At 43.4% G+C, this 19,364-nt stretch overlaps 1 protein-coding gene across 1 annotated transcript; it reads left to right on the top strand.

Annotated features, from left to right (window-relative positions):
- Window positions 1-1,074: 1,074 nt before the first annotated feature.
- On the top strand, window positions 1,075-2,565 carry LOC135383542 (uncharacterized). Its single transcript, XM_064612962.1, has one exon. It carries the CDS (start codon window positions 1,075-1,077, stop codon window positions 2,563-2,565), a length of 1,491 nt encoding a protein of 496 aa, XP_064469032.1.
- Window positions 2,566-19,364: the final 16,799 nt, after the last annotated feature.

The raw sequence follows: 19,364 nt of genomic DNA, 5'->3' as shown, positions 1-19,364 counted from the left end.
CGCGTCGAGTATTAAATGAAAGTGTTTCTCAGAAGTCCCCCGCATGAATAATTCGTAAGCGGATGGCGCTATCGAAAGGGTTTCTCTTCATCAACATCTCAGAGACGTCGTGTATTAGAGGGATAGTGAGGGATTAGTCTTGCAGTATGTTCATTGATTCAGTCAATATTTAGTTGCGCCCCGGGCGTCTTCCGTCCTTACCTTTACCACAGAGAACTGGTATGTTGAAAACTTCTACGAAAAAGAAAAGCGCGTCGACTCTTTCAAGTAATAAATGTGTTTCGGTTTACAAAGTTCTGTCCCGAAGTAGCCGTACAATTGAACTTGCATGTTCGTTACTGTAGCTCCAGTTGTGGTATAGTAACTGTCAGATATTGGTTGCATAGATTTTGAGGAACTTGTTTATTCCTAGTGTGTCATAGATATTTAGTATAACGTGAAATCACCTAAAAATAGGTCACTATCTGGAAGTGTTGCTGCAGGTGAAATACAGAAAACAATTGCAGTATTCTGAATGATATATCAAATGAGTTACTACAAACGTGTTATCAAAAATCCCTCCCAATGATTCATTGTCACAGTCGACAGGCTCCTAATTTGATGACTTGCTTTAGTAGACCCTGTATTGAGATCTGACTCAGAACTGATCTTAACTTTTGTATATGAACACATAAGCTCAACATATTTTATATTCATAGTAAGCTTTGAGAACAATAATTACATAAAAAGAATAAGAGAAATTTAATTTGTGGCATCTCTACATAACTGGCTTTATGAATTCCCTAGATGCCTGGTGTACGGTACTTGTGCTGTCCAAGGTGCCAGTGGAAGACGTTCACCTTAAGGTATCTTCTTCGACACTTCGGCGCAAGCCATGGGCACGAAGGAAATTGGGTGTGTGGATTACACCACTGTATGAAATCGTTTTCACGATATTATGCGTATCGAAATCATGTTGCACGCGAGCATCAGACTCTACTGGAAGAAGACACCGGGGTTGGGACAACAGAAGTCAACACAGACCCCTCAACAGACTATGACCGTGCAGCAGCAGCGTCTGTTCACGAATCCCACATGCGTGAAGCCAGTGAAGTAGAGGAGCATGACCCTTCAGTTGCAAGACCAGACAGTGTGAAGCAACTAGCTCTCCTATTGCTGAAATGGAAAGAAGGCAGACGTCTTCCAGACAGCACGCTCAATGAAATCACAAACGATGTGATCCTGTACATCCAAGGTTTAGCTGAGCAAGGACCTCCTGGGGATGTGCAAGAACGGTTGCTGTCACTCACGGAGCAGGGCATTGAGCAACTGAAGACGAGACTCGGCCGGGAAAGTTACTGGAAGGCATTTCTGCCATTTGTTGAGCCTCAAGAAGTGCAACTGGGTCGGAACGACCGTGGCAAAACTGACGTGTTCCACTATGTGCCCATTCGTGATGTTTTAAAGAACGTGCTACAGGTCCCCGGCACATTCGAAACTCTGCAACAACCAAGCATAGAGGAGGGTCGTCTTTCAACTGTCTTTCACGGAACAGCATTTCAGGAGCACTCCTACTTTTCTGGAGACACATCTAAACTGTGCTTACAACTCTACAGAGATGAGTTCGAAGTCTGCGATCCACTGGGGAGTAAGAGAGGTATCCATAAACTCGTCGCCGTGTACTTCACTCTTCTAAACCTACCACAGCAATCAAGATCATCTATCTCAAATATTCATCTCGTCCTCCTTGCGAAGGACAAACATGTAAATACTTATGGACTAGACAATATACTTGCCCCACTATTGAAAGACATTGCTTTCCTTGAGACGGAAGGAATTGTTGTTGAGGGGCAAACGCTGAAAGGAACAGTGCTCGTAGTTACAGGAGACAATTTGTCACTTCACCGCCTCGGCGGATTCAAGTGCAGTTTCACACAAGGTAGGATATGCAGGTTCTGCTTGGCGCTTCGTCACGAAATCGGTTTCAAGCACCAGGAACAGGACTTTGTACTTCGAACACCAACAGCTCACCAACATCACCTATGTATGCTCAGAGCCGGTGCATCAACTGTGCCCCTCTATGGTGTAAAGGAGCCATGTGCTTTGACGTTTTCAGGTTTTGACCCAACATGCCACCTGCCTCCTGACGTGATGCATGACGTTCTCGAGGGTATAATCCCATTTGTACTTAAGCACGTAACTGCAAGCCTTATATCCTTCCAGTTCTTTGCCCTAGATGATCTTAACAAGGAAATCATTCACTTTCCCTATGCTGTAAATGATAGAAGAAACAAGCCAGAACAGCTTTCCCGTGACTTTATCTACAAGAAAGGCAGCATCAAGGGAAATGCAAGTCAAATTTTTTGTTTGTTTCGCCACCTTGGGTGTTATGTGGGGGATCGTGTGCCTTCTGACTGTCCGGTTTGGAGACTGTACACTTTACTAAGAGAGGTCGTTGACCTTATTATGGCAAGAAGCATTCCTGTGACTCACATACCATACCTTCAACGTTGCATCACCATGTTTCTGGTAGATTTTCATGATCAATTTCCATCCACAGCAGTTCCACCGAAGATGCATTTTTAGTGCATTATCCATCATATATCCAGAAGTACGGTCCCCTCAGAGGTCTCTGGGCTATGCGCTTTGAAGCCAAGCATCAATATTTCAAAGACACTGCCCGTAAAACACGCAATTTTAAGAACATCACCCTCAGTTTGACCACAAGACATCAGTGCCTACAGATGTACATGTTTTCGCAGAGTTCTAGTGAAAATAAACTCACAACAGCAGGCAGCAAACCATGCCTCATTGAGCACTTGCCAGATGTACTCAAGTTGTACCTTAGTCATCAGATGATTCTTTGTGAGAGTAGTGTTGTGCTAAAATCTGTCACTATTAATGGCACTGTATGTTCGTCAGGCTGTGTGTTTGTAGCTAAGGTTACCGATGATGACCTTCCAGAGTTTTTTCAAATCTGTGACATTTATGCTGTCAATCGGTTGATTCTTGGAGTTGCGCAAGTTTTGCAGACTGTGGAGTTTGACAAGCACTTCCACCTGTATGTTATCAATTTTACTTCCGAATACAGAGTTGTGGACAATCTTCAGGACATTGGATATGAACCGCTTTTTGTTCAGGTGCGAGGGAACAGGCATATAATCAATCCCCGCCATGCATTATGCTAAAAAGAAGAGGTACATGGGACAGTCTCCATTTTTGAGAAGTCCCCAAGTTCCAAAGGTTACATCCGTAATTCTGTGATTTCTGTGGATGCATGACCATATATCCATAGAATATCCAGCTGGCAGTAATATCTGTTTTATACAGCATGCAGAATTCAAAGTTGTTTATTGCAAATGCGTCAAGATGTCATGAATGTCATCAGTATGTTATTTCATTTCTATGTTTATATCCATTTCAGACCTGTCTACATTACTGTGTTCTAACGTAATTTGTTGTGTGCTACTTTGTAATCTGTTCTTAATCAATGCAGTTCACTTTACTCTATTTTGGGAGTACTTACATTGCCACTTATGTCAGCTTTAATGTGCATCACATTTTATACCGTACATTAAACTGGCGATAGATGTCGTGCTAAATTTACAGTTGAATAACATTTTATATTTGTTTTGTATAAGTACTTGTCTTTGACAGTTATTTTCTATCCCTAACGGTTCCTTTGTTGTTGTGTCACAGCTAGTGTATGAAACACCATTTTGAAATGTTCACCCTTGAAAATAAACAGCATGTCGGCATATCCATGCATGTTACAATGTGGCCAGCCACATAATGCGTCTTTGGGTGTCCTATGGCACTCAATTTCTTCATGAAATTATCACTCTGATCTCAGTTGTCTCGCAGTAAAGTAGATGGTACTTTTAAGACGCTGCACTCCAAGTGCTTCCGCTTTGACCTACTATTGAGGCTTGAGCTAGCATTCATTATATCACATGTTTGGATTTTCTTGTCTCTCTCTTCTGTTTCATGTAGACAAGTTGATCACGACCCATACCCTCTTCCCGCATGAACACTGCTTAAATGTATTTATGCATATATATAAAATATACGGAGAAAAAGGTGAATCGATCCGAGATTACAAGCAGAAAATACAAATACAGGGGAGTTTATTAAAGATGAAGGCGGCAAGTCGACACTGCAACAGCAGCCTGTCTTTGACATTTGCAGGCCCTGTTATCCTATATAAATATATAAGTAGGTGCAAGGTTAAATCGTGCGGGCGGCCACGAAATTAAAATATAAAGTGCTGCTGTCGCAACGTAAGCCGTTCCGCCTTAAGTTTGTAATAAACTCCCTCCTTTTTTGTTTGTTTGTAATCTTTGATATATATATATATGGTTGTTGTTGTTCGATATATATATATATATATAGAATAGAAGCTTGGGAGGGCGGTTGACCACGAGAATGAAATAAGCAGGAAAAATCAGAAGACGACAAAGAGCTTACAGGAAAACACAAAGGGGAGTTTATTCTATCCCTGTATGTGTTAATAAACTCCCCTTTGTGTTTTCCTGTAAGCTCTTTGTCGTCTTCTGATTTTTCCTGCTTATATATATATATACATATATTACAAACAGTAACACAATTAGAAAGAAAACTATACACAAACTTTCAGCATTGTGTGGCATACACCCCTTTTGCACTGATATGAGTGTTCCAAAATTTAGGATGGTGTGTAACATAAGTGTGATTGGGGTGTGTTGGTACATTACGCCCTTTTTACACCAATACGGGTGCTTAGTGGAGTGTAGTATAAGTGCAATTCGGGTGTGTCCCCATAGTACACCCTTTTCACACCAGGAAGGGCGTAAAAAAATTTACTGTGCTGGCATGCAAGACATTTCTCCATTGTTTTGATCATCGGAAATCACATTTTCTTTTCTGTTTCTCTATATTTGTTTCCGGCGCTTCCAGTATCGAATAATAAGCACGGCAGCTGAAAAACGAAACATAGAAATATAGAGACAACCAACAAGTCCAAAATGCTCACTGCGAAAGGGTAAGAAAATTATCTCCAGGACCACTAGTACAAGCAGTACAGCTCCGCGACTTCGAAAGGTACTGGCATTCCTTCCTATTAGAAAACATTTGCTGCTTTTTGCGGGTTCTTGCCGGTACTCATCTACCGCAGGCATGAGGGGCTTTCTTTCAGGAAGCAAAAAGACTGCAGCATTCTCAAGGTTGCCATAACGAGCATCAATGCAGCTCTCATGTCAACATCAGCATCAAGACAGCCCTGATGTTAGCATCAGCCAGGGCAGCTCTAATGTTAACATCATCAGAGCAGCTTTGGTATTCACATCAGACCTGATGTCGCTTTTTTGAATAGGGGAGCCACCGGCGAATGTACAGGGAATAGGCACACGTCGTTAGGTGTAGAGGGATAGCACGAAGAGCTCTGGTATATGTTGCGTGTCTTGCCATTGTGTCTGCACGGGTGTAGCCAAGAAGGCCTACATGTCCCGGTATCCAACGAAGCGTCACGGAATGGCCAGCAGCAGCGAGTTGTGTGAGTGCTTGCTGTATGAGGGCGTGGAGAGTGCATATTGTGCTGAAGCGAAGAGAGAGCAGCAGATCCAGTGAAGCCTTGCTGTCATTCAGAACAAGCTACTGTTTAGCAGGCAGACTGAGCAAGTGCTGTAGTGCGGACAGAATGCGGATGCGATACGGTATCCCGCAGGACATGTACTCTTTCGGAATCCGTGGACGTCTTCTTCATCCATCCAATTTCATGGTTGAATTCCCAATTGAAGAGAGAAACTAATTGTGAGTGCTAACACCTGTCCTATCGAGGAGTCTATGTCACGGCAGGCACAGAGCCAGTCCTGTCCTTTGGGCGGGTATGCACATGTCGGAGACACAGAAAGAGGGATGGAAAAGGTGACTGTACGACTGATGTCTAATAAATGATGTATGTTCAGAACGTGCTGTAGAGGAATAAAGTAGACTTGCAGTTTGGAACTGTGGGCTTATCATCAGGTTGATATTATTGTAATTGCCGACGTTGGAGCCCTGCTTGAGCATATCTCGGGTGTGTGATATAGCTCCTGTACTCTTTTCTTTTTTCCTGACGAAGAACAAGCTCGTTGCTGAATAATTCAGAAGCTTTGCAGCGTTGCGCGTTCTGCGCAGATACATCACATACTCCGCCTTGTCGTGTCACTGGACGTGGCACGAGAATTTGGCGGCGCCGCCCCTCATCCAGGAAGGCGCATCCATCATTCTTCACCCTGACACACTGAGTGCCCTTTTACACTGTCAATTTTGAAATACCTTCCGCACTGTCCTCCTTTTAACGCGTCCCACTTCATGCGATTTGCACAAGAAATGAAAAAAAAAGAGAGAGAAAAGAAACGGAGTTAACCAGAATACGTCCGGCTCGACGAATGCTACATTACATTGCCACATGACTGAGTTTTCCAAAGGACGAGAGGTGCTGAGGCACGCAGTCTTTTGTACTGGTGGTGGTTGGGGCTGCCATGGAACTGCTTGCTGCAGCTGACCAGGCTCAGAGGGAGTCGTCACCACTATCGCAGGGGAAATCGTATGTACTGGGCCGTGTTCACAGAGAACTATGTCGACAGTTGTCTTAGAGCGCCTGAGGAAGCTCCATTGAAAACATCAAGAGATCACAGCCGGTGCCCGTATTCGCAACTGGTTCACCTCCCAGTCTTGCCGTACGAGTAAAACGTGTTCTATCAACCACAACTCATGGCTGTCGGTGTACTTGTGGGTGTACATATATCAATAAATAGAGTGTGTATAAATACATAAATAACGAATAACTAATAATATAATGGGTGTACATCGAAGTCAATGTGACAATCCAGGTTCCTCTCACGCTAAAATTAATTTCCGAAAACGATGAATTTAGATTGAGGAACCAAGACAGAAACATTGACAGGTAGAAAATTCAGCGAACCGGTAAGGGAGTATAAAGGCGAATGCCTCTGAACGAAAGCCACTGATATTTCGAACAGAGTCTGTTCTTCTTCTAGGCACCGTCTTATCATTGGCCTGGTATTTAAACGGCTAGGGATGACGTGTTAAAGGTTCATGCGAAATGTGGGTCACAGCTGTAGGAGCAACATAACGCTTCCATATTGCTACTCAGTTACTGACCCCAGGGTTAATGCAAGGGTAAATAAAACCTCCAAATATAGGGTCTCTTTTTAAAGTGTAGCACAGACGTCTACATGCCCTTCTTGGTGCTAATAACGGAGTGAATATAACAAGATTAATGTGTGAATGATATACTGTGCATCCCTGGAGCGTTCGCTGCTACCTGTATATTCATCGTATATTCGTCGTATGCTATTGTGTGTTTTGGCGTTAGCGGGTGCTACGATACGGGGACAGTATGTAGGTAGACATTATAAGTGTTAGTCAGGATATTTCTTTCGTAACAAAAATGTTCAATTTTTCATGTAAAGGACAAGTTTGCTGCCTACAATGTGAACGTCACCCGTGTGATGCTGAGCATCAGGGTAAGTGACAGGTTTGTACATGAAGGATCTTCCAATCTGGCAATCAATTGAATCTTTAATTATTTTCTATCGTTGCAGTGCCTGCTATTTTTATTTTTCACAAACCTATTTTGTGTGTTGAAACTGAATCAATTCCATTTCATTTTCTGAAATCATCTGAATTGTAGACCACAAATGAGATATAATTAATGAACGCCCGTCCCTAGTATCCTTACACAGAGAGATTCCATCGCACGCTAGCTCACATCCTCGCGTTCTGCGTTCCTTCTGAACCGGACATCTGGCACTGTGTATTGACTTATGCGACGTCCGACTATTCGTCCACTATGCCAATCCAGCCTATTCAGTTCACGGTATGACTTCAACAGGCTGTGCAGTAGAGACACCGCAACTTGACCCTTTCTGTGGAATGCAGACAGATTGCACGTTCCCACGGCTTCAGCTTGCGGGCTTCATCCAAATCACGATATATCGTGTGTCGTAAACGCGACAACTGCGGCATTCGTGACTTTGTGTGGTTATGGGTACCTATACGCAAATCAGGGATAGCTGAATAGCTCAACTCCCGCTACACTCGTCCATACAGGAATGTCAAACGCACCTCTGACGTGAAGTCTTCCGTTGAGCCCGCCGAACTCCCTTCCGACCGCTGCCGTCACTCATGTGATAGTGCCCATGTAGCTCGGGGAGCTACATGCCTCTAGCTGCCCAATCGTGGTGGATGGCTTTACCTTTGGTTGGGGAAGATGTGACGAAGAAGCGTCGCAATCGCACTATCGAGGGGCATAATTCGAGTTCACCTTGGCATCATTAGCCGCCCAATCAATATGAGACCGTATTGTATCGAGTGCATGGCAAATTGCTAATGTACGTAATGAAAATTTTTAAATCCGAGAGCAGTCTAGACGTCATCAACTACCGCCCTGTTTATTTTTCATATCCATCACAACTATGAAACACAGTATTTATTCAAGCATTTTTGAACATTTGATAATGATGAGCATGAGTACTTTTCTGGAATGCACAATTCCAGAAAATTATTTTCTGTGTTACGCAACCGACGAAGTTTCATCACTGGCTTTATCTCTCAGGAATTGCACACAGATATATTTTTGTGGATTTTCGTGAAGCATTTCATACGCTTCATCACGCTTGCATTTTACATAAACTTCCTTTCCATGCTGTGGATAACGATATAACGATGTTTTCCAACGGGCTATGAATTATTTAAGTGACAGTGTTCAACGTGTAGTTGTACAAGATAAAATGCATGTCAAGTGTCATGTACTGTTGGGGACACGGTTGTCTAAAATCTCCAGCCCGTGGCCGAGCAGTCCCCTATCGGCGATGTTGCGCACGAAGGAACTATACCATTACAGTCTCCGAGGTAAGGCGGCGCAGCGCCACCTGTCGGGAGAGAGTACCACCGCATTCTCAGTGTCGTCTGCTAGGAAGAGCAGTCCAGCGCGGCCTCCCCTCAGAGAGGGTATTGGTGTAGTTCCTTCATGCGCGACATCGGCGATAGGGGATCACTCCGCCACGCGCTGGAGATTTCAGACAACCGTGTCCCCAACAGTACGTTCGGGTGTCCCAGAGCTTTTTTTATATGACATTGCATATTCTATTGATTCTCAGATTACGATCTTTATGCGGGTGACTGCATTACGTGCAGATTAGATAAGTTGGCTCAAGACGCACAAAAATGCAAGATGATATCAGTCGAACACTTTCCTGGTAGAAAGAATGAGGCATGAGTTCATATATCAATAAATGTAAGTTACAAGGTAAGCAGTGCAAGTCACCAGGAAACGTAGAGTCATCGAGTTTCCACATAAGTTGTACTCACTACACAGTTGTACTCACTACTCACTTAGAGACAGTGAAGAGTATAAATATCTTGGCGTCATTTTCAGTAATGACCTAAAATGGACATCTGATGTGAACAGTGTAACAGCTAAAGCCACTAAAACGCTTCACTTCGTATTCCGCACAATTCCTCAAGCTATAGTCAAAGGTAAAAGTACGCAAACACTACAATGGTTAGGCCTACATTAGAGTACGCATGTACACTATAGGCTTCCTACGAAAAACGAGAACTTTCATTAACAAAGTTGGCAGTGCAAAACATATCCCCAACAACACACTGTAATCCCAGGGATATCCTAAGAGCATCATGCATGGACGGGGGTGACATCCCCAGGGAGGTGAATCTGATCCTCCAATCACCCTCAACATGTCGTCTTGGCACTATATAGCGCCCCCACGGTATCCTCAGAGCATCCACAGTTGCTATATGAGGACGTCTTTAGAATACGGACGCACTTCTAGGATGAACCATTCTTTTATATTGATATCCCCTTTTTCAGAGTGCACCCTTACAAAATAGCCCCAACTAGTCAGAGTTGACACATTCAACCCATATCATTTTTTTTATTGCACAGAAAACAATTGGATACTGATTCCACACATCGTGGTTAACTGCCACAATAAAGTCTGGCTATTCGTTTCTAGCATATTCCATAACGTAGAATAAGCGCAGCGGTTTAAAAAGGACAGCAGAGATAAATATAAAAGAGACAGAAAACAGTCTGAGAAACCCATTCCGAAAGGTACTAGAATTCTCGTATTGCAAACTGTAGGATGGGACAAATTCTCTTGCTGAGCGAAAACAGATAATGTTTATTGCTTATTACGCGACCCTCCCTAAATTCGACAGTACTGCTCGCCTGCGACACAAAACGAGGGGTGAGCTGTCTATGTTTCTTTCTACTACGCAAAGAAAAAGTACTCAAAGCGAGGAATTGATTGAAGTATTAGCTCTGCATCACTGCAAAGTCTATGTTTCTTACTCTTTTTGGTTTGAGACATTCAGGTAGGACTTTTGAAAGTCAAAAGCACTCCGACAGAATCGCGTGTTTCTGTCCTTTCCACGAGAAATGCTCCATGTATCATAGACAGTCATCCTTTTTCGGTGGCAGAGAACTTTACGCTGGACCACCCATTACTTCAGGAAAATGCAATCGGGTCCAAGGATCGGCCAAAAAACAAAACAAATGTGTTTAGGGAATCTGAGCAGGTAAACTAAACAGAGTTACATTTCTCGTCCCGCACAGGGACAGGCACAGGACGTGCCTGAATGACTCTTCACGGACAGTCCGCGAGTGTCATCCTTAATACGTCCTGGGGATACACCTCGAAGGGCGAGGACACGATGACACTGTGGGGACATCCTGAGAACCATGTGTGTTCTTGGGGTATGACATCTACCCAGACTGAACAAATCGATCCCACGGGTGTCCCACGGATGTCTTCAACGGGATCCCACGACATGAAGCTGAACGCGTCCAGTTGGACAAAAGACCCAGACAGAACAAATCGGTCCCACGGAAGTCCCACGGACGTCTTAAGCGGGATATTAGGACATCCTGCGGAACGGGTCTAGCGGGACAAAAGACGTCCCACGGACACCGTTTTGTCAGCTCCTCGATCATCCCAGTGACTTCCTACGACGGTCCCATTTGAAAATGCGGGATGCGTGACGGACGACGGACGGAAGTACCCTTTCATGTTGGAATTGAAATTATTTGTTTATTTTTAATCACTATATGAATTAAGTCACTATAAAGGACAGTAGTGGTTTATTTTTAGGTATGATACATATACAAGGCACTTGTGTTGCAATGACGCTTACACCCCGCAGCAGTACCGTCCATCAGAACATGTGCTACAATATACAGGTGGACAATTGTTGAAAAGTTATGTCCAGTCTCAACCAGCACACAAAATGAATTTGTCAAATGTCTGTACAGCACACAGAAGTAATGTTATGAATTCAGCCTAACCTAAGCCTTAAACATTTCAGGGAAATGCATTGCGCAATGACAACACGACAAAGTCGAGAGGCCTGCCTATGAGTGTCGCGGCATGTTCCTGGGCAGATTTTACAAGTAATTGTTAAGATATTTTTCCTCGAACACTTGTGGGACCATGATATAAAAACATGGAAATTCTCATTCGGCAGCCCATACGCTACATTTTTACACGAGTTGTAAATTTGATTCAAAAATTTCCGTTTTACAAAAATCATGAGGACAGTCACTCACACAGTTACACATATATGCATAGAGAACACAAGATATAAGTACACGAATATTTTACAACCCCGCAACACGCCAAATTTTGGCAAACTCCACAGTACATCGAACAAGTAATCATAAAAGGCAATGTTTGAATGGGCCTTTTCTCATAGCGTGGGAGCTCTCAGACAAGTGACAGAACGACATACAGCAGCAGAACTATATTCCCAGAGCACATATGTCACATATTTTTGTGGTCCCACACACAGAAATATGCATAGAATGTTCAGTAATGAAGTAAATTATAATCAACTGCAAATTCTACCTCAACGTATCCCAAACAGAATCTGTGAAAAGTGTAATGTGAGCTGACTCAGAACGAATGGAAAAATCGTAGCACTTCCAAATGCTGAAATCCTGATATTATGCTAGATCATAAACGTGCTCTTCAATCCCTTGAATGAGACAAAAACACTGTACGGAAAACTAAATGCTTAATGTATGCTAAACCCTAAGCATCAATTCCCCAACACCCAAAATTGCTCGATCGAAAGTGTTTTGTAAATTCATCAGAAATAAGGATGTTGGGAGGGGGCAAAACAATTGGAGTAGTCAACATGCAAGGCACATGTTCCTCTGTACACACACACACACACACAGACAAACGAGTATGTTGTGAAACACTTTTCAATTTGTGCAGCTTGATGCTTCCTTGTAGGGAACTCATTGAATCTTTCGCAACAGGTGTTCTGATGCATCCTATAAACCACGACTTGATTGCTTCTACGTTGCGTTCTACTTTGTGCAGGAATCGTGTCGTCATGCCAGGTAAAGCAATCTAAACATCAAAGGAAAGTTGACAGCGCTTGAGATTGAACATTTATTGTTGGTACATTGAGCTTCAAAGAACATGCATGCTAATCACATTATCAAATCTGAAGCACATGCACTTATATTCCTCCAAAGTGGTAGATTGGAACATAATTAACTTACTCAGTGTGCCAAAATTTCAGTTTTTCTTGTGTTGCTTCCGATGGGAAGACTCGTTTGCCTCAACTATGTCGGCGGCGTCACAACTGTACGCAAGGTGAGACGAGACCCAAGATACATCCTTGAAAGAAGATTCACACAAATCACATTAAGAAAACTAAAACACACTTATATTCCTCCAAGGTGAAATGTTAGTATCTAACTTAGTTACACAGCGTTACTCAAATAATGTCACGATATCTGGTTTTCATGTATGCCTGTTGACGTGAAGAGTGAGCAGACGCTGTTTGCCATGAGCACTAAAATCATTCTGCAGTACCCTTAAATCATGCGTCTCAAGAGCCGTGCAGTATGATCTTCCGATAGAAGAAATTCAAGGAAAATCAAAGCAAGTAAAAGATGCACACCAGCATGAAGTTCAGCATAACTGACATTAAAAACAGCAACTGATGGTGTAAGAATAAATTTGACCACCACAAAGCATTACACCAAACTGATCTTACCTTAGCAGTTTCGAGGTATGCCCTTTTCATTGTGATTGAACCTTCGCACTACAGACAGATGACCTGACAAGGGAGAGTCACTCGTGTTTCATGAAATCAGTCAAACGGCACATGGATGGCTTCACCATCGCACCGGGCGGTTGGTCTAGATTTAGCAGAACATACCAAGCACAAGTTTCGTACCCACGATATTTGCGAATGCGAAACTTGTGCAAGGACACATAGTAATAATATTTATTCGTATTCCAGCATGGCGTATTGCAAAATAAATTAAGAAATGCCAAGAAACTGAATCTAGCCATCTACCTACAAAATTTTCATTTCGAAACTACACACAGATTACGCCCTGCCACGTCGTTTCGATTGCGCAATGATTCCTCTTCACAGTGCAACATGCAACGACCGTTGCGACCACGTGACACAGCGCAGGTGCCTCCGTTTCCAGTCCTGGACGGATCATCGCCGGACAGCTTGAGCACAGCCATTTGAATGGGGGGATATTCACATCCGTATGGGACTTCCCTAGGACATTTGCCAAGGATGCGGACGTAGATGATCGATTTGGGAATATTATGGGACACGATGTTCCGTCTGGGGACGTGCTACGAACACCGATTTGTCAGCTCCTCGAGCATCCCAGTGACTTCCCACGCCGGTCCCATTTGAAAATGCGGGACGCGTGACGGACGGAAGTACTCTTTCATGTTGAAATTTAAATTATTTGTTTTTTAATCATTATATTAATTAAAATATAGACATCACTAAAGGACAGAAGTGAATTACCTTTACGCAGGATACATATACAAGGCGCTTGTGTTGCAATGACGCTTACAGCCCTAGCAGTACCATCCATTAGAACATGTGCTGCAATATACAGGCGAAAAAATTGTTGAAAGAGTCCAGTCTCAAGCGGCACACAAAATGAATTTGTCAAATGTCTGCACAGCACACAGACGTAATGTTATGAACATAGCCTCAACTAAGCCTCAACCGTTTCAGTGAAATACGTCGTGCAATGACAACACGCCATGTTGTCGGTGGCGTAAGTCGAGAGGTCTGCCTATGAGTGTCGCGGTATGTTGCTGGGCGGACTTTACAAGCAATTGTTAAGATATTTTTCCTCGAGCACTTGTGGGACCATGATATAAAAACATGCAAATAATCATGCGTGCACCCATACGCCCCGTTTGTGCACGAGTTATAAACTTGATTCGAAATTTTCCATCTTACAAATATCTTGAGGACAGTTACTCACAATGTTACACGGTTATGCATAGAGAACATAAGATATAGGCACAAGAATATTTTACAGCCCCGTAACACGGTAAATTTGGGCAAACTCCACAGAATATCAAACAATTAATCATAAAAAGGCAATGTTCGAATGGGCCTCTCCTCAGAGCGTGGGAGCTCTCAGAGAAGTGACAGAACAACATGCAGCAGCAGAATTATATTCACAGAGCACATATGTAGCATATTTTTGCGGTCCCACACACAGAAATATGCGTAGAATGTTTAGTAAAGAAGTAAATTATAATCAACTTCAAATTCCACCTCAACGTATCCCAAACTGAATATGTGAAAAGTGTAATGTGAGCTGACTCACAACGAACGAAAAAGTCGTAGCACTTCCAAATGATCAAATCCTGATATTATGCAACATTATGAACATGCTCTTAGTCCCCTTGAATGTTTGCGGAAAATGAAATGATTAATGTATACTAAACCCTAAGGAAAGTTGGCTGCGCTTGAGATTGTACATATATTGTTGGTATATTGAGCTTCATAGAACGTGCATGCTAATCACTTGATCAAATCTGAAGCACATGCACTTATATTTCTCGACAGTGGACACAATTAACTTACTCAGGCCCGGTTTCACCAACGTCGAGTAACATTTGAACCAAGATCAACGGTCTCTTAACTTGAATGTAACACTTAACTCTGCTTCACTAAGGGGATTTATTACCACTGAAACATTCATCAGGTCACCAACTAACGTTTCTCAAAAAGAACTTAGCGTTAACTTTAAGTTTTAGCACACCTTGATATCGGTTCAAAGTTAACCAGCGTTGGTGAAACCGGGCCTCAGTGTGCCAAAATTTCAGTTTTTCTCGTGTCGCTTCCGATGTGAAGAATCGTTTGCTTCAATTATGTCGGCGGCGTCACAACACGAGACCCAAGACACATCCTTGAAAGAAGATTTACAGAAATCACATTAAGAAATCTAAAACACACTTATATTCATCCAAGGTGGAATGTTAGCATATAACTTAGTTACACAGCGTTATTCAATTAATGCCACGATATCTGGTTTTCATGTGTGCCTGTTGATGTGAATAGTGAGGAGACGCTGTTTGCCACGAGCACTAACATCAATCCGCAGTACCCTTGAATTATGCGCCTCAAGAGCTGTGATCTTCCTATAGAAGAAATTCTAGGAACATTGAAGCAAGTAAAAGACGCACACCACCACGATGCTCAGCATAACTGACATTAAAAACAGCATCTGACGGTGTAAGGCAGGCCACTTAGGCAGGCGTTAAGAATAAACTTGACCTCCACAAAGCGTTACACCAAATTGATCTTACCTTAGCAGTTTCGAAGTATGCCCTTTTCTTTGTGGTTGAAGCTTCAAACTAGAAACAAGATAACCTGACAAGGGAGAGTCGCTCGTGTGACATGAAATCAGTCAAACGGCACATGGATACTAGCGGAAAGCAACTCACCTGAATTATACGAGTGAAAAGCGGATCCCGGAATACATTGGTACAAAATCGGTACGTTCAAGATGATGTCGTCCAATCCACGTTTCCACGGCAGACGCAGAGGCCTCTCCATCATCGCACCTCAAAGCCATTCAAACCGCACTGCGGTTAGTCTGGGTTTAGCGAAACATTGCAAACACAAGTTGCGTACCCACGATATTGGGAAATGCTAAACGTGTGCGCAGACACATAACAATAATATCTATTCGTATTCTAGCATGCCGTATTGCGAAATGAATTAAGAAATGCGAAAAAAACTGAATCTAGCCTTCTACCACCACAATTTCGATTGCGAAACTACACAAAGATTACACCCTGCCGCATCGTTTCGACTGCGCAATGATTGCACTTCACAGTGCAACGTGCAACGACCGTTGCGATCCGGCGACACGACGCAGGTGCATCCGTTTCCAGTCCTGGACGGATCATCGCCGGACAGCTTGAGCACGGCCTTTGAAGGGGGAATATTCACATCCGTATGGGTCTCCCCTAGGAGATCTGTCCAGGATGCGGACCTGGATGGCCGACCTGGGAGTATTATGTGACACAATGTTCTGTCTGGGTAGATTGGTTGTAATTGTACGGGAGTAGACGTTAATGTAACAGAACTAAAGGAGATAAACGGACCATTCAGTCGGTTGGCAAAAATTCTTTGAAAATATTGTTAAAGATGAAACGGCATTGTAAAATAATGATATTTCAATCCTCCGACTTTTATACCATCAAGGGTCTATCACTGCCTAAAGTTAATGTGAGTTCGCAGAGAAGTCGATGTTATCACTGTATGTGAGCGATTTTGTGCTGCTACTTTGGTGGCCGTTGGCATTAATACACCGCAAGAAAGTTCAAAATGTTCGAAGGTAACAGTGGGAAAGAAACAGAAAATAGGTCCTTGCGGCGTGTAAATAAGTTTGAAGCGTAGAAGTGACTCTGTAAAAGTAAAGGCGCTAAAGAAGACACTAAACAAGAACAGACCCTTCTAAACATGCAATAGTGCACACGAGCACTGCTCAGCACAAGTTGGGTATCGGGAAAGGGCTCAAGACGAGCACGTGGTGCTCAGGCCTAATCGAAAACATGTTCGGGCATGCACGAAGCGAACACTGCCACCCACAAAAGTGTAAACAAGAACAGACACTTCTAAACGTGCAAGAGACTCATCGGGGATAACATCATCAGGGGAAAATGCTAAAGAGGAGCACTGAGGCCTAGTCGCAAGATACACGTTCGTCATGCATAAAGCGAACATGTAATTTGTAAATGAGTTCAGACACTACTCATCGTAACTGCACACACTTCTAAACATGCACCACTACCAAATTCAATCGCAAACACAAGATGCTCTGCATTGCCAGTCACACGCAAATGCAAGATCTACAACAAGGTAAATATATGTAACGATCACAATCTGGCGGAGGAAGCACGAAACCCACCCCTTTCATTTCCCGCAGACGTCCGTTCGACCACCAACACCACTCTGCACAATCTTTACCATCCTAGGGACAAGCGTTGTGATGCGTGACCACCTCTGTCAAGAGCCAAACAGAGAACTGAGCCAAGGCGCCCCCTCGTTTCATATTCATCTGGCGCGTGAGCCGAGCGCTGCACTACCCACATCATTCTCTCGTCACGCATGCTTAGTTTCCTTGTTTGGTTTCTTTCCTTGTATGTTTTTATTTGTAAGCACTCTATAAAGGGAGCACGTGCTATCCGCTTGTCAACATTCTGAACAATACTTGGAAATTTTCAGTTACCACTCTGCAAATACATGCCCCCGCATCCACGCTTCTTGGGAGGAACTGGGGAACGACATTCACAGCAAAGAGAGTCCTAGAATGAGCTCGTTATGACTGCTTTTTGTTATGTCTTAGAAATAGTGCTGTTTGAGTGAGCGGCACATAATGAACGGCGTAGCATTCTTTGTCGTTGCACCTTAGCAACAGTTTCTTTGTGGGTGGCGCGCTCAGTGGCAACAAGTCATGCACGCATCGTTGGTAGGGTAGTTGGAATTTCTCGTCCAGGCAACTGTGTTTGGGTGCCAGCGAAAACTCCCGGGTGAGGGTGTGCAATTCCTTGGGATACAACTAAGTCTACCACGTAAATGCAGCCCAATTCTGAATTCTGAGAAATGTTGAGAAAATGGATCTCATTTCACCTCGAAGGATCGACCTACTCAAAATCATCTGTCAGAAGATGAAAAGTCATCGCATACGGGTATAAGCTGTTCACGTCAACGTGCTGTATAGAAGTCTTACCTTGCTGGCGGTCGTAACCATCACACATCTCCTGATTAGCCCTACAGAATGTGAAAGCTGTTACAACAATGTCCTTAAGCTGTTAAATGCCCTTTCTGAGGAGCCACCAGAAACAGTCACCAGCTGACCAGTACAAAGCGACACGTCTTCACAAACGAGCAGCGTTCACAAGCATCGCTTCCATAGGTTAGATAAGGAGACGTTGAAAAACTGTGTGGTTTCACGGAAATAATGCTCGCCATTGGTCGGCCCTCTCATGTTTTCCGAACTCGATGCTAAGATCCACAATTCACCCAGATCTACAATGTTCATGTGGCGGACAACGGAGTTCAAATCATAATGCAGGTTGTGCATGCAGGCGACAATTTCTTTGGCGTTACGACATGCAAGTTTAAACGTATCACACAGCGTCGCAACAAAATTCGAGAAACCAGGAGGTACGAAGCGGGTGTGGTCGTTATGAAACACATTCCACGTGTGTTGCTTCCATGTGGGCGCCTGATCATCTTTCCTGTCCATCGATGGGCGTAAAAACAAGCAGCTTTAAAAAGGGCTCTGGAATGTGCAGTTCTTTTGGCGTTTTCAAAGAATATACGTTATCCGCTAAGTCCAGCGAGGCTTCGAGTTTACATGACTTGAAACACTTGTTGAGTGTGCTACTTAGAGATATGGCTTGCGAACTTAAGAAGATGCCACCGGAAAAAATCGGTTACTCCAATATTACGGAGGTGGCTTCGCGTTCGCTCATTTTGGGAGGGTCCATATTTTCCCAATTTGCCTCATTGCCTCTCATTGAATCACGTGATGTGAGTGACTTGATGAGCACCCGTGGGAACCCATTCCAGAGCTTTCACATCTTCCGGTAAATAGAAGTCGTATCGCAATTTATTATACGCGAAAGAAACGTTAAATTCCACAAGGGCTTTCCATAAATCTGTTTCCAGATCGGAGATGACACGAAAGCACCCCAGTAAACCATAAATCTCAACAGGGTGTCTTAGAGACATCGTTGCTGGGATATTGAGGACATTCTCTGGACATCCATTATGTCATGGTGGATGTCTTCTGGATGGTCAATGTCGCATTCATTTTACATTCACAAGATATCCTCATGGATGTCTTCTTAGGACATTCACTGGACGTTTTACCGATGGTGGTAAGGGCCTCAGTAATGACAGGAATCTCGTAATGAAAGTGGCGGAAACAAAAACAAACAACACACCACAGACAGCTGCAACTTTAAATCCTTTTACTAGGACATCACATGAGTGAATACACCCCACGA

Source organism: Ornithodoros turicata, chromosome 1, assembly GCF_037126465.1.
Source record: "Ornithodoros turicata isolate Travis chromosome 1, ASM3712646v1, whole genome shotgun sequence".
Classification (NCBI taxonomy): domain Eukaryota; kingdom Metazoa; phylum Arthropoda; class Arachnida; order Ixodida; family Argasidae; genus Ornithodoros; species Ornithodoros turicata.
Note: the sequence above shows the minus strand (reverse complement) of the source record. Positions and strands in the feature narration are given on the sequence as shown.

Excerpts from the sequence above, each read along its gene's own strand:
- LOC135383542 (XM_064612962.1), top strand. The coding sequence starts at position 1,075 with ATGCGTGAAGCCAGTGAAGTAGAGGAGCATGACCCTTCAGTTGCAAGA.